Source organism: Lissotriton vulgaris, chromosome 5 (genome assembly GCF_964263255.1).
Source record: "Lissotriton vulgaris chromosome 5, aLisVul1.2, whole genome shotgun sequence".
NCBI lineage: Eukaryota > Metazoa > Chordata > Amphibia > Caudata > Salamandridae > Lissotriton > Lissotriton vulgaris.
The window spans coordinates 254374760-254390425 of record NC_141693.1 but is presented as its reverse complement, the minus strand read 5'-3'; the positions used below and the strand labels follow the sequence as shown (position 1 = coordinate 254390425).

At 48.1% G+C, this 15666-nt stretch overlaps 1 protein-coding gene and 1 pseudogene across 1 annotated transcript in view; one reads left to right on the top strand and one right to left on the bottom strand.

The window, feature by feature from the left end:
• Nucleotides 1-937: 937 nt before the first annotated feature.
• The window catches only part of DISP3 (dispatched RND transporter family member 3), a 135216-nt gene continuing 120487 nt past the window's right edge, over nt 938-15666 (top strand). Inside the window, exon 1 of the mRNA XM_086920042.1 lies at nt 938-1028. Coding sequence (XP_086776168.1) covers nt 972-1028 — 57 coding nt within the window. The 5' untranslated portion in view covers nt 938-971. The remainder of the gene's footprint in view (nt 1029-15666) is intronic.
• LOC147710636 (large ribosomal subunit protein uL23 pseudogene) lies at nt 4932-6559 on the bottom strand (annotated as a pseudogene).

Sequence of the window (15666 nt, the reverse complement as noted above, 5' to 3'; positions counted from 1 at the left end):
AATTAATATTATTTCTTTTTTTCGGAGTTTTATATAGTGCGAACTTGACCCGAAGGTTCGGAGCGCTTTAATTGACCCACAGGTATCAGAGCGCTTTACTTGTTCTGAAGATATCATAGCGTTTAACATGAGCACCTGTTACTTTACAGACTGACAAATTCATTTTGTCAGGCACGGCGAGATTGCGTGATTTGCCCAGAATCACAGGATGTTGAGTGTCCCTGCCGAGACTCGAACCCGCATCCCAAACTTCGAGATCTGCCGCTAATACCTGTTGCGTGTCCCTTTTGGCCACTGGGCTGCCCCTGCACCTCCCTTTGCTCAGATGTGGCACTATGCTTGAGCTGGACCTTCTCTTCCGCTGGTCGCCTCTTTTGCAGAACTAACTCCCACCCATTCCGCCGAAAAACGGCGCTACTGGGCTATTCCCCGTTCAAGCTTTTCACTCCATTTCCAGAGCTTTTCCCCTTCTCCGAGTCCCCTCCCGAGCATCCTCCCACCCTTCCCCTATAAACCCATAACCCTCGGGGCTTTATGACCCCTTCCCTGTGTATCATGCCCCTCCAGCCGTGTATCGCGAACTGAGCCCCTCTGTGCTAGCCCTCTCCGCCCCCCTTTTGGTGCTGCGTCCCCTTCCCAAGCTGTGCCAGCAGAATAGATGCCTGGGCCGTACCATAACCGGGCTGTGAGGATGCTGCTGGCTTTGGGGCTTAGGGTGAGCACTAAAGCCGATGCAGCATTTTGCGGGAGTCTTGTGGCGTGGATCCAGCCTCAGTCACATCCCTCGCCCGGGGTCCTCCCCTGAGTTTATCACGTACGAAGTTCTCTTACCCTCACCCCCAGTACACGCGCGTCCCCAGATGGTACAGCCCGAGCCATCACAAAGGATGCTATAAGAGCTCGCTCCAGAGGCTCCGGAGCCGGGGTCTCGGCTGCGGCTCAGGTGAGTGCTGGACGAGGTTGGGGGGCAGATGGCCGACGGGGACCAGGCGATGGCGGAGGACGTGTTCGGAAGGAGGGGTGGAAGGGTAAGAGTGGGTCTGGATGAGGTGGGGGGGCATGAGGATCAAGTAACGGCAGTCGGGCGCGAGGGTCGTGTGGGTAGGGAGAGGGGGCGATACAGTCTGTACACTACGTTTTTGAGTCTGGAGGGTCCGGGAGTTCGAGGTAAAGGAAACTTTTGTTAAAAGGAGTGGATGGATGGTCCAAGGAATAGGGACAAAAAAGGATAACTGAGTGTCCATGAGATGAAGGGAGTACAGAGAAGGTTGCTTCACAGTGGAGAAAAGGAGTAGCATCAGGGGTCCAGATGAGAAAAGCGCCTCCAAATGTTATCTTCTGGTCCCGATCCCAGAAGGAAGAGAAATGAAGGGCTGAAAGATCATAGGAGACACAACCAGACCTGGAGTGCTCACAGGGTCCTTTGATCAGTGCCTTCTGTATGGTGGGTGTCGCGTCTCAGGGTGGGTGCCTCATCCCTAGGTGGGGTTCATGAGCCTAAGGTGGGTTCCAGGTCACGGGGTGGATACAAGGTATGTGGCTGATCAATGGATGGCCAGCGATGGGTGCATAACTCTGACGGGTAAAGGGTCCCATGGTACTTTCAGAGGTCTATGGGAGCCTTTGTAATCTACTATATCCTTTCTATAGTGTTTTATTCCTCTCACGAGGCCGCTGAGTTCTTCTCGGGTGGTCGAGTAAGAAGCTGTTCCATTCGTTGACCTGGCTGGTAGAGTGTGCTGCACAGAGGAAGGAAAGTTTTGATGTTGCGTGTTAGATTCCGTGTGGCACTATGTTTTGTGGTGAACTTGCAGCTGTGCTTTAAGCATGGAGTGAAGTGTTCAGAAGCCAGAAGACAAAGTCTCATTTCTGTTGAAGTCCATTGTGTGAACTAAAGGCTCCTCTGTTGTGCATGGTTGGTAGAGTGTGGGCTTGTAGTGCAACCTATGTGGCAGGAGTCTGGTTGTTGTGCGGTGGAGTCGTGCCTGTGGCTAGGAACATAGAGAAGCAAAGGTTGGAGCAGATTAATGAAAGATGACTTACCTGCCATCTTTTGGTAGACACATTCGTGCGGTGGGTACAGGTTTCCCTGAATCTTTCAAAGTGCCGGGGTGGCAGTTTCTAAGGTGAGTGCTGCTTCCATGTGTGTAACCAGTCTCTTTGGTGGATGTATGGTGTGTAAGTGGGATCAGTGTTCTACGGTGGGTGCATAGACTGGTATTTTATTGGATGCAAGGTCCTGGACCTGTGGTGTTTGCATCGTGTAGGCAATGCAGGGTCTCATGGTCAGTGCCAGGCTCCGGAGTAGGTATAGTATACAACGGTGGGTGCAGGGCTTGTGAGTGTGGACAGGGTTGTGCCACGCGTACAAGGTCGAGCCATATTAATATAAACTTTCTGCAGCAGTTGGTGATTTCTTGGTAACCCCAGCCAAGTTGAGTCTCCTATTATGATTTGAAAATGTTTCCAGGATGCTGTGTGAAGTGCTCTGGGAAAGATTGTGAGTTTGAGAATAGATGCACATGCAGATAAAGGTTTCACATGCTCAGTAATTGTCATGGCTTTAAGCGGTGTGTACGACACATGGTTCTGGTTCATGAGGTGGTGGGTGGGTGGATCTCACAAATGTAGAGTGAGAGGTTTTTTGTTTGAGCTATATTGTAGATTATGGTGGAGGTAAGAAATCTACTGTTTTTTTGTATGGCATTCAGTAGGGGCGAAGAGTCCTTTGTTTGGGCTGCTCTTTTGGGGTTTGATGAAGAGGATACGATTTGTGTTGGGTTTCCTATCACAAGTTGAGTTTCTTCTATTTTTTGGGTTGGGGGGATTACTGTTGTACTGGAATTGAACAAAGGTGTTACATGGAGGATCGGGGTTTGTGTAAGATTTGGTGTGGGGTGTTCAGTGGAGGTGTTAAGTCTTGCGTTAGGTTTGGGTAACATCTTCAGTTGTGGTTAGGAATCTTGTGTTGAGTCTGCTCCAAGGAGTTTTCTGTGACGTTGAGACTCACTGGAAGTCTGCTGACAAGTCCTCTGCTGGGTTTGCATTTGGTTGAACCAACTAATCTTGTGCTGGAGTTATTGGCAGGCGCTTGCTTGAGATAAGGATTTATTTTTGGACGTTATGTCCCAACAGTCAAATGTCTAAAAAAACTGTTGACCTTATGTCTTGTGTTGGGCTTGTCCTAAGGTGTTAGTGAAAGTAGGTTCTTTTATTTTTGGCTGACTTGAGAAACGTTGTTCTCTATAGGTTTGTTGACTAATCTTATTCTTTTGGTCCAAAGCTGTATCTATTTTGGTTGTGTGCCCTAATTTGTGCTGGACTTTGGAATCAATTTAGTAGTTCTGAGAGATTTTGAGGGTTTATGCTTTAATTTTTTGGAGTGAAATAGGGTTGGCAGGAAAGTGTCTTTTGCTCACGCGAGACTTCAAAGTACTTGTGTTGACAGATATTTGCATTAGGTTTGAAGGGTCTTCCAGTGGTACAGCAAAGGGTCTTGGAGAAGTGTGCGTGCTGGAGGATATCTGGTCTTGTGCTTTGGTAAATGTGCGGAGACAGTATTTTGGGTAGCAACTGATAAAGGTTGGTATTCATGTTTTATCGGGTTTCAAGTCTCACCAAAGCAGATGTGCATGAACAGATCTTATATGGAACAGAAGAAATATGAGGATCCCAGAAATATTTTGAAGTGTGATACTTCGGGTGTGTGCATTTGTGGGAGTGGATGTGTGTCAGGGTGTGCTTGTGTGGGTTTATGTGTTTTGTGTGGATGTATGTGTGTTTGTGTGATGTGAGTGTTCAATTAATCCTGGTTGGGCATAGTCAGTGCGTTGCCTTGAATGAATGGGTGAGGACTGCCATTGGACAGTTTTTGTCAGAGACTCTTCGCCTCTGTCCCTCACATGCCTTTGTCTGCTCTCTATCTCTGCCTACCTCAAAGGAACACAATGATGCTCAGACTTTCCAGTAATTCAGAATGGGCTTAAGTGTAAGACTTCCATTCGTCCACAGAGCACTCAGGGCTGGTGGAGTGATTTCCTCCCTTGATGGGAGTCAATATTACAGATTTGATCCACAAGGGAGCAGGTAGCTGAAGGGATGCTCCACCTGCATGCTTGCGGCAATGTCCCCATCCATCATCTGCAGCCCTCGGTGTAGACTTTTCCCAGTCAACAGTGTGACTGTCCTTGCAGACTGACTGAGCAAGAAACCTCCCAAACGAAACCAAAACAAAATTTGCTTGTTGGTTTATTCACCACAAAATGGTCGATTTCATAATGTTAGGGTTCTGCACTTTGGGCATTACAGTTTTTGGGCAAAAAGGAGGTTTTATCCCCTTCGATCTTCTCTTGCTGTGGGCTCACCCACAGGGCAGTGCTGGTCAAAAGGTTGGTAGGTAGTTGGATTAGGAACGCCAAGTAGGGCTTGAAAGTGGCAGCCTAATACCCATCCCTTGAGGCATCAAGAAGTCTCTGCCCATTGGTTTGGTGCAGTGGGAAACCCCTGTTCAGTTTTACCCAGAGAACCTCAAGCGAGAAGGAAAAACATGCAGAGAGGCTGTAAGAGTCAGCAGGGTGAGGAGTGGAGGACGATGGAAGGGTCTCGAAACCTCTGAAGGTCCTCAACAGAGGGGCTTCTCGAAGGAGTGTAGAGGAAGAGAATCAAGGCTGAATGGAGTCTAAACCAAAACTTCATCAAATTACCACTCTAGAATTAGTTCATTTATGAAACTATTCAAAACGTATGGTGAGGGCTTTCAGGGGGTGTATGGGCTATCCAATTGAGGAGCAGACTCTTTCTTTTTTAATGTAATTTGGATGTCATCGGGGGTTACCTGACCTGAGGTGTGAGACATTGGACCATTCTAGGTGCTATCTTGCTGTGTCGTGTCATCTCGCCTTTTCCTAATAGGAGCTAAGGTTTCATGTGCCTTATTTTTTCTCATCCCACCCTGGAGCATGCATTAAAAGGAAAACCTCCACTGGAACTGTACCGACGATTACATTGCAGGCGCAGATGATGCCAATTTTGTTGGCTGCATCCAGTGCATCGTAGTCTGGAGCTTGATGCACATATGCTTTCTTCTCGCGCCGGGCCTGATCAGTGTGTTGACCTTGGCAACATCAATATTATAAAGCTTCTGTACAGCTTGTTTGATCTGGTGCTTGTTAGCCTTGACATCAACAATGAGGACCAGCGTCTTTTCTTCAATCTTCTTCATTGCAGACTCCGTCGTTGTAAGCAGGAACTTAAGGATAGCAGGAAAACGGCCTTTACAACCCGGGCGTAGCCAGCACGCCGTTTCCCCACAAGTGTAACGCTTGTCCGAACCACGCATCTGCCTTAGCCACACATATGCTTGGTTAAGACAGATAGTGGTCTAGTGTCAGGATGGGCAGGGAGAGGAAAAGGAAGTGTATAAACAGGAATCTCTGGACGCGGACAAGTAAGTGGGGCTTGGGCCGGGTTTGGGGAGGTCGTTTTTAGGGGTGGGGTCAGTTTTAGGGCTTAGGGCACAGGGGGTCGGGCTTGTTTTTTGAAGGTGGCAGAGTTTTAGGACTCAGTGTGAGGGGGAGTATCGGGGTAGTTTTAACGACTGGGACCAAGTTTTTTTTGGGGGGGGGGGGGTAGTTTTTAGGGGTGGGGCCGGTTTTAAGGCCCAGAGCGGGTGGGTCAGGTAGTCTTTTCAAAGGGGGGCATGGTTTAGGGCTCAGGGAAGAGGGAGACGGTGTAGGTTTAAGGGCAGGCCGGGGGTATGTTTTAGGGCTCAGGGTTGGGGGGGGGGCTTGGGTAGGGGTAGCTTTTGGCAAGGGGCAGAGTTTTAGGCCTCAGGGCGGAGGAAGGGGACAGGGAAGTTTTAAGGACTGGGTGGGTCGGATTTGGGGCTCAGAAAGGGGGGGTCAGGGTAGTGTTTTTGAAAGGGGCAGGGTTTTAGGGCTCAGGGTGGAGGAAAGAATCGGATTAGGCGTAGTTTTAAGGGCAAGGCAGGGTTACATTTTAGTGCTCAGGGCGTGGTGGCTGGGGTCGGGGAAGATTTTGGTTGGGGACAGGGTTTTAGGCCTCTTGTAGTGCTAAGGGCAGGACGAGGTCGGTTTTAGAACTCAGAGCGGGGAGTGCAATGTAGGGGATAGGTTTTTCGGGTTGAGGGTGAGGACAGGGGGTCGGTGTAGTGGTACTTTACTACAAATATCCCTTTAGCAAACATGCCTTTACAACCAACTTTGTTGTCAAGGCATGTGTGGTAAAGGCATGCGTGTTATAGGAATGCGTGGTTAATATGCATTAGCTGTTGCAACCGCATTGTACGCAAGGTTCATCCATGCGTGCTTCTGTCATACAAGCGTGATAGCATAATGGTCCAGTTTGTTTCTACGAGGAGCACTCTTCCTGGGATACTTTGCTTGCCTCATAACTTCAAGGTCCCCTGCCTCCTGAAAGTAGGGGCGGTCTTAATTTTATCCTTCTTGTGACTGTGTGCCCCCTTTAAAACAGCTTTCTAAGCCCTGGACTTTGCTTTGGTTTTAACTGGGACAGCTTCCTTCTTGGCTTTCGTTGGCATGTTGGGGGTGGAAGTTCCTTAACTTGTAAATCTGCCACCTGTGTGACCCAACTTAAATGAAGGTAATCTTCTAGTTATAATGTAGTTGGGTTAAGCACAGCAGACAAGTTCTGCTTTTCCCATGTAGCCTCAAAGGATGCTGGCTGATCTCATGTTGTTGCCATGTAAACAGGCCACTCTGCTGCAGAGTATAACTGGAGGGCATGACCAACTCCACTGCCCCAGAGATAGTATGCCAGGCTCTCCTAGCATCCCAGCTCTGTGTATCTGTGCCCATCTATTCACTTATGGGTCTTGACCTGTGAATAGTTCTCTAACACAAGTCAGCGTAGGATGTAAGCCTGGAGGCTGGCATGAGTACAGACAGCATTCAGGTTTTACCAACTTTTCAACAATATAAAAAAAATGAAAATTCTGCAAAACAACAGATTCCCTTGATGGTTTCTCCCCACTCCTGCCTTATACCTACCTCTCTCTCTGTGTGCCACTAGGTGTTTTATACGTTTTCCTATAGAATGCTTTGTTTCCACAACATTACGGACACGAGAAGAGTGCAGGGGGCTAAACAAGATGCATACGTACAAAAAAGCTACTTTTTCAGTTTCATTTTAAGGTGGGAAATCAGACACGGGGGGTAGTGCTCGCGGAAGGCTATTCCCCAGCCTAGCAGCGAAGGTCTGCCTCCAAGTTCAAGTTCGAGCGAAGTGGCTAGTAGATGTTCAGCAGTGGCTAACTGCTTGTGGCTCCTGCTGGAAATGGCACTATGGGGTGACACAGATCAAAGCTGACCCTGGCTGCACAAGGCCACCAGTAGAGCACTGGTGACGCCTGTGTGACGCGATCAGATGGTCCACCCCCAAGGAGTAGGATTCTGAACCATCTGCAGCTTTCTCGGGTGATATTTGTGATTGTCAAAAATAGAGCATTTCCATAGTCCACTCGCTTCCGCGAGAGCAAAGCCTGCGACCCTCAACCTGTGCGGGTGAAGACACAGCGCCCTTCGATGCAGAGCCTTCCGGTAGCAAAACTAAGCTCATGGGACAGTATGGGCCTGAGGTCTCGGCCATGGTTTACTCAGTGGCTCTGCCGCCACCTCCTTTTCCAAGTCCTGTCTTTCTCTTTCTTTTTCCTGTTCTCTGCTTCTGTGTGCTGCAGCCCTCACATCTCTCATTGCTTGTCTTGGCCCCTTTCTCTGCTTCCACCATATATCTGTTTCCGTGTTTACGTCCGTCCTTCTTTTTTGTTCTCTATACCATTATGCCTCCAGTACTCCTGCCCTTTCCCCGTGGTCCTTTTGATTCTCGCTTCCCCTGTCTCCTCCACGCTTTGTTCCCCTCTCCCATTTCCCGTGACTCTTCCCACACTTCTTTTTTTAATTCTTATGTTGTTATTCATTTTATATAGTGCCTGGGCCGTTGTCATGTCATCGCAGCGCATTGTGTGTCTGGACTTCCATTCGTGTGGATCACTCGAACTGAAGGAACCAGTGCTGAATGGCGCTTGTTGTTTTGCCGCTGTTTGCATCTTAATATCACTGTTGTCTTTTCACTCAAGGACTGTGTAAGGATTTTGACTCACACACACAGGTGACATTGTGAAGGGCTGCCGGTGCCAGGGGGTGCCACGCCAGGTGTCTGAAGTTCCCCATGACTTGTCTGTCTGTCTGGGCTCTTTGTCTGCAGCGGGTATTGTCGGTCCCCGCAGTCACTGGTCGTGGGCACGCGTCCTGACGGCTCCTCTTCCGTTAAATGCACTCTCCGGACTAATTCCCAGCAGGACTTTGTTAAGTGAGCAAACGCTCCCTTGTCGATGGACTGTTAGTACGTGTGTTCACTTCTCACGTGTGTGAACAGTTGATGTTGAGGTTGTCCAGGCGGATCTTAATGTGGTTTCTGTGGCAATGTGGTCCTCAGCGAGCTGCTGATGTGGAGGTTGTTCGGGTGGATGTCAACATGGTGTCTGGCTATGTGGGTCCTCAGTGAGTTGATGATGGGGAGGTTGTCCAGGTGGATGTCATTGTGGTGTCTGGCAATGTGGGTCCTCAGTGAGCTGTTGATGTTGAGGTTTTCCAGGTGGATGTCAATGTGGGTCCTCGGCGAGCTGCTGATGTGGAGGTTGTTTGGGGAGGCACCAGCGTGGTGTCTGTCAATGTAGGGCCTAATGGTGTAGGGGGTTGTTGTATATGACCGTTGATGTGGAGAGTGATGGTGAAAGATTTGTAGGTGACAGACTCTCCATGTGGGGTTGGTGATGGGCCTAGGATGTGGAGCTTTAAGTGCTGGGTTGGGCAGACTGTCAGTCAGGCGCTGTCAATGAGGGAGCTGTTGGCATAGCTTTGTCATCGCCAGGACTATCAGTGTGGGGCATTCAAAGAAAAAACACAAGTCAGCAGGCCTTTTCCATCTATGCATCGAGGGTCTGGATCAACATTTCCTTATCCATCAGGACCGCCTGACACAGCTTTAATTTAGGAACGAGTTGAAGACTCACCTCCTTAAACAACGCTACACCACAATGCATTAACCATCCACAACCCACCTATCCCTCCCATCACTCGTTGACTGTATGCTTGTCTGTGACTGTCTAGCACTCCGCTGGCTACTGGCTAGGTTTGTGCTGTAGAAATTCTGTGTACAAAACCAGGCCCGGACTGGCCGTAGCGGGCACTGGGCAATCCCCTGGTGCGCTGCACGGATGGGGGCTGGTTTTGGGCCCCTGGGGGGCCGTTTTTGTTACAGGACTGTTTTTGCAGCACTGTGTACAGGGCCAGACGGTTCCCAGTCCGGCCCTGTACCTAACACAGGAGTTACTGGTGTTGTGTCTTTTGATGAGGCAACTGTCCTTGTCAGAGCATTAGTGGAACTTGTTGTGTGGGTGATGTAGGGATGTAGGTGTGAGGGTGTTGAGACTATTGATGTGAAGCGCTGTCAGTGTGGTAGCTGTGTGTAGGGAAGGTGTCAACATGTGACGCCAGTGTGGGAGGGTGTTGATGTGGAGTGTTAGTTGCACCAGGTTGACAGATGTGGGGGATTATCTGTCATGTGGTTCATTCTTAGGTTTGGGGTGAGATTAAATGTGTGCGATTGTCAGGTTTGGGGCCCTTCCAGTGTGGGTGGTTGTGGGTCACTGCCTTTTGAATCCATGCAAGTTTTGGGACAGTGTGGATAGTGGGGCAATGTTGGTGTTGAGATGCTGTCAGTGGTGAGGCACTGGGAGTGTGAGGGTGTCAGTGGTGAGGTAGTGAGAGTGTGGAAGCCATCTGTCACTTTTGGGGGCGTTGATATGGGTTTTGTATCTGCCGGTGGCACTGCAGCTGAAATGTGTCACTTCTTTAAAGGTTTCCTTTCCTAATTTAATTTGCATTATTTCTTGCTCTCGAGCCATTCAATGATGTCGTTTAGCAGGTTTTTAGGCGGATGTCATGAAACTGAGCCCGCATAACGGAGCCTTCAACGCCCCCTCCCACCTCCCACCTCCCAACCCCCTCAGCTGCCGCTGGTGTGTGCTCTGTGGTGCAGTGAAAGCAATGAGGCTCACACAGATGTCCTGGCCAGAGAGATACTGTCTAGCTGAACAGTGCCGTAACAAAAGCCCCCGCAACCCCTGTGGTGCAGGGGGGGGGGGGGGGCGGAACTCCGGGAGGGAGGGCCTCCAGCACTGGCAGAGGAGATGAGATGCATGTTGTCCTCAGTGCACCTTGTCTCTGCTCTTGCTATATGAGCTGTCTATCGACAAATTCAGGGGACATGAGCCGCTTGTTGTCCTCAGTGCACCATGTCTATATGTGCGGTAAATGGACCACCGAGGGAAGATGAGATGCAAGTTGTCCTCAGTGCACCTTGTGTTTATTCTTGCTATATGAGCTGTCTATCGACCACTCAGGGGACATGAGCTGCCTGTTGTCCTCAGTGCACCATGTGTCTCCTCTGGCTATATGTACTGTTAATGGACCACTGAGGGGAGATGAGATGCAAGTTGTCCTCAGTGCACCATGTGTCTCATCTCGCTATATGTGCTGTTAATGGACCACTGAGGGGAGATGAGATGCAAGTTGTCCTCAGTGCACCTTGTGCCGGCTCTTGCTATATGAGCTGTCTATCGGCCACTCAGGGGAGATGAGCTTCATGTTCTCCTCAGTGCACCGTCTCCTCTGGCTATATGTGCTTCAGTCCGTGCAGCGCAGATGAGCCACATGTATTCCTCAATGCACCCTGTGTTTCCTCCAGGTACATGTGCTAAGGACTGTGCAGCGCAGATGAGCCACATGTTGTCCTAAGTGCACCCTGTGTCTCCTCTGGCTATATGTGCTGTCTAAGGACTGTGCAGTGCAGATGAGCCACATGTCCTCAGTGCATTCTGTGTCTCACCTGGCTATATGTGCTAAAAACCGTGCAGTTGGCCCCAGTGCACCATGTGTCTCCTCTGGCTATATGTGCTGTCAATGGACCACTGAGGGGAGATGAGATGCAAGTTGTCCTCAGTGCACCTTGTGTCTGTTCTTGCTATATGAGTTGTCTATCGACAACTCAGGGGACATGAGCTGCCTGTTGTCCTCAGTGCACCTTGTGTCTCCTCTCACTATATGTGCTGTCCATGGACCACTGAGGGGAGATGAGATGCATGTTGTCCTCAGTGCACCATGTGTCTCCTCTCGCTATATGTGCTGTCAATGGACCACTGAGTGGAGATGAGATGCAAGTTGTCCTCAGTGCACCTTGTGTCTGTTCTTGCTATATGAGTTGTCTATCGACAACTCAGGGGACATGAGCTGCCTGTTGTCCTCAGTGCACCATGTGTCTCCTCTCGCTATATGTGCTGTAAATGGACCACTGAGGGGAGATGAGATGCAAGTTGTCCTCAGTGCACCATGTGTCTCCTCTCGCTATATGTGCTGTCCATGGACCACTGAGGGGAGATGAGATGCAAGTTGTCCTCAGTGCACCATGTGTCTCCTCTCGCTATATGTGCTGTCCATGGACCACTGAGGGGAGATGAGATGCAAGTTGTCCTCAGTGCACCTTGTGTCTGTTCTTGCTATATGAGTTGTCTATCGACAACTCAGAGGACATGAGCTGCCTGTTGTCCTCAGTGCACCATGTGTCTCCTCTGGCTATATGTACTGTTAATGGACCACTGAGGGGAGATGAGATGCAAGTTGTCCTCAGTTCACCTTGTGTCTGCTCTTGCTATATGAGCTGTCTATCGACAAATTCAGGGGACATGAGCCGCCTGTTTTCCTCAGTGCACCATGTCTATATGTGCTGTAAATGGACCACTGAGGGGAGATGAGATGCAAGTTGTCCTCAGTGCACCTTGTGTTTATTCTTGCTATATGAGCTGTCTATCGACCACTCAGGGGACATGAGCTGCCTGTTGTCCTCAGTGCACCATGTGTCTCCTCTGGCTATATGTACTGTTAATGGACCACTGAGGGGAGATGAGATGCAAGTTGTCCTCAGTGCACCTTGTGTTGGCTCTTGCTATATGAGCAGTCTATCGACCACTCAGGGGACATGAGCCGCCTGTTGTCCTCAGTGCACCATGTGTCTCCTCTGGCTATATGTACTGTTAATGGACCACTGAGGGGAGATGAGATGCAAGTTGTCCTCAGTTCACCTTGTGTCTGCTCTTGCTATATGAGCTGTCTATCGACAAATTCAGGGGACATGAGCCGCCTGTTTTCCTCAGTGCACCATGTCTATATGTGCTGTAAATGGACCACTGAGGGGAGATGAGATGCAAGTTGTCCTCAGTGCACCTTGTGTTTATTCTTGCTATATGAGCTGTCTATCGACCACTCAGGGGACATGAGCTGCCTGTTGTCCTCAGTGCACCATGTGTCTCCTCTGGCTATATGTACTGTTAATGGACCACTGAGGGGAGATGAGATGCAAGTTGTCCTCAGTGCACCATGTGTCTCATCTCGCTATATGTGCTGTTAATGGACCACTGAGGGGAGATGAGATGCAAGTTGTCCTCAGTGCACCTTGTGTCGGCTCTTGCTATATGAGCTGTCTATCGACCACTCAGGGGACATGAGCTACGTGTTGTCCTCAGTGCACCATGTGTCTCCTCTGGCTATATGTACTGTCAATGGACCACTGAGGGGAGGTGAGATGCAAGTTGTCCTCAGTGCACCTTGTGTCTGCTCTTGCTATATGAGCTGTCTATCGACAAATTCAGGGGACATGAGCCGCCTGTTGTCCTCAGTGCACCATGTGTCTCCTCTCGCTATATGTGCTGTTAATGGACCACTGAGGGGAGATGAGATGCAAGTTGTCCTCAGTGCACCTTGTGTCGGCTCTTGCTATATGAGCTGTCTATCGACCACTCAGGGGACATGAGCTGCCTGTTGTCCTGAGTGCACCATGTGTCTCCTCTGGCTATATGTGCTGTGTATGGACCACTCAGGGGATATGAGATGCATGTGTCCTGAGTGCAAAGAGCCATACTTTGAGCATTTATGGTTGGTGCGCTGTTTACGTTTTTAACTCTTGTCTGGGGTCTCCCTGGGACTATTGCATGGAGACATATTTCCCTCTGTGGCATTTACTCAGTGTTTTGGGCACACTCTGAACCCTCACCTTGTGTCTTCAGGGCACAGGTGATGTGTAGGTGCCCCAGAGGAGATGAGATGAATGTTGTCTTCACTACATCTTGTGATTCCTCTGGCTACATGTGCTGTTTAGGGACCATGTAGTCTTGGTGAGAGGCATGTGTCCCCCATGCTCCCTGGGTCTTCTCAGGGTACGTTTGCTCTGTAGCAGCCATGTAGAGGAGGTGAGAATCATGGTGTCATGAGTGCAATGCGCTGAGTTTTGGACACTTTTGGTGCTCAAACCATGGTTCTGACTCTAGTGGTAAGTTTTACTGTCCTGGGACTTAATAGAAGCAACCTTCCCCTGCATCTCTTCAGGTGAATGTGATGTGTAGGGGCTCCAGAGAGTATGAGATGCATGTTGTCTTCACAGTGTCTTGTTGCTATATGTACTGACCAGGGGCCATGCAATAGGGAAGAACTGCATGCTGCCTTGATTGCACCCTCTGTCTTCCTGGGTCATATTTGCTGTATTGTGTCTGTGCACTGTTGATGAGAATGGAATGTGCCATGGAATATTGAATGGAGACAACCTGCCCCTGAGTCTCTTCTGGATGCATGTGTTGTCTAGGGCTTTGACACTCTGCTTTGTGTCCTGGGCTCATTGACACATCACATGTGAGACCTTCATCCTGGACTCTGTCTCTCCTAAGGACCAGTTTATGGATGGGAGCAGCCTATGGTCATCTGTGTCTTGTGTCCATTTCTTGGCCACCTCTTCTAATAATTCTGGCCCCCTGATATATCTCCATAAAAAATTTTGTCCAGAGATTTTTGTTTTTGATTTGTGTTTTTGGATTAATAGAGAAGTAATTTAGCTTGGGTAGACATTGCTAATCCGGGCCGAATTTTTATGGATGACATTTTTAAAAAGGGCGGATGTGTTGCAGTGATGATGTAATATTTCAGGAACCATGAGACCTATATACTTCATTTTGGTGGCAAAACATAGGTTTTGTGGGTCAAGTAATCTTATAGAGACAGAAAATAACTCCTCAGAGCAACCCTTCCACCATTTCCAAAATGGCGGCTATAATAGAGGAAGAAGAGACATATATAGAAATGAAACAAATAATAATGTTTTCTAATCCTTTTATGTATACACCAAACAATGTTTATGATCTGAATATGATAAAAAAGAATGTTTATCACTCCTGTTTTAGACACATTTTCATAGTTCACTTTTTTTTTCGGCACTCGCTCATGGTACTTTTTGAGAATGTTGATCATCTGAGAAGAGCATATCAACAGGGACATCTTTTTGTAGCACAGGTTTTGCAAGTTCATATACGTGTAAGTTCTGTGGGTAGCGGCTTTAGAAATTTCACAGGTTTTATCACCCAGTCTATTTCTTCTTAACCAAATTCACACGGATCTTTTTCTACATATACATAATTCAAAATATGTATACATTTTCTGATGAAGTAGAATGCTCTTTAAATATGCCCACGCATAGAATATGACATCAGTGAAAGGTCACTTAGCGGTCTGCTCTCTTGAACTCACTGTACCAAAGATCATCAAATGTGTGACAGTCAGAACTAGTTCCATACATGCACAGGATATTTTTCTCTGTCTTTAAAGTCATGTTCTTCTGTCTCAGCAAATCCTTTTAGAAAATTCACAGGTTCAGCAGTTAAAGCTGAAAGATTTGTTCCAATTTTGCTCTCAGTGTCATCACCCGTAAGAATATGTGCCTTGATAAGAACGCTGGGCGTCTCGGGGTAAAGTTTCTTGTACAGAATATGAAGCAGGGCTAAGTGTCTTTTTTGCCTGTTCCATACATATCCATAACTCTGACAATCCTTGACTAATAAGCATTGCAAGAAATCTAAGTAGTATAATAATAACATCTGTGTCCTTTGACAGTACAATGACTCAATTGGAACCATTTTTAACAGCCCACTCAACATGTGGCACAGCTCGAAAGTCAGCTTCGTGCAATTTGCTGCTAAGTTCTTGAACAATATGGCCCATACCTTTTGAATATATTTCTGCAGGCACCAACTCCACATTTACAATCATTCCGCTTGCAATAATTGGATATTCAGTGTTCACTGAAGCATCAGCAATATTTTGGTGAGTTAACATCTCCAAGTTCATTTTGCTCGATGTTGATGACCAGAATTTATCAAGTTGCACTATTAAAGGTGTCAATTTTTGATACAGGCAAGGTCAATTGTTGCCCTTGTACACATTCATCTGATTCCCTCACATTCTTTGACAGATGGTTCAAGATACCTGTCAAAGATAATGTGCAGTTCTTACTAGGTGCACACTGACTTTGATAGCTGTAGAACAGCCTGAATTACCTCTCCGAAGATTTGCATGGATGAAATCTAGACCATTCACAATTGTGAGATATAGTCCAGAACAGCAGCAGTTTTCAATTAGGACACATTTTTTAATTGAACTTCTTCAGGTGAACTTCTTCAGGTGAAAGGTTTTTTCGAGCTCTTGTATGAGTTTGTGCTTCACTGGTTTGGTTGCAGCATCTCCATCAAATAAT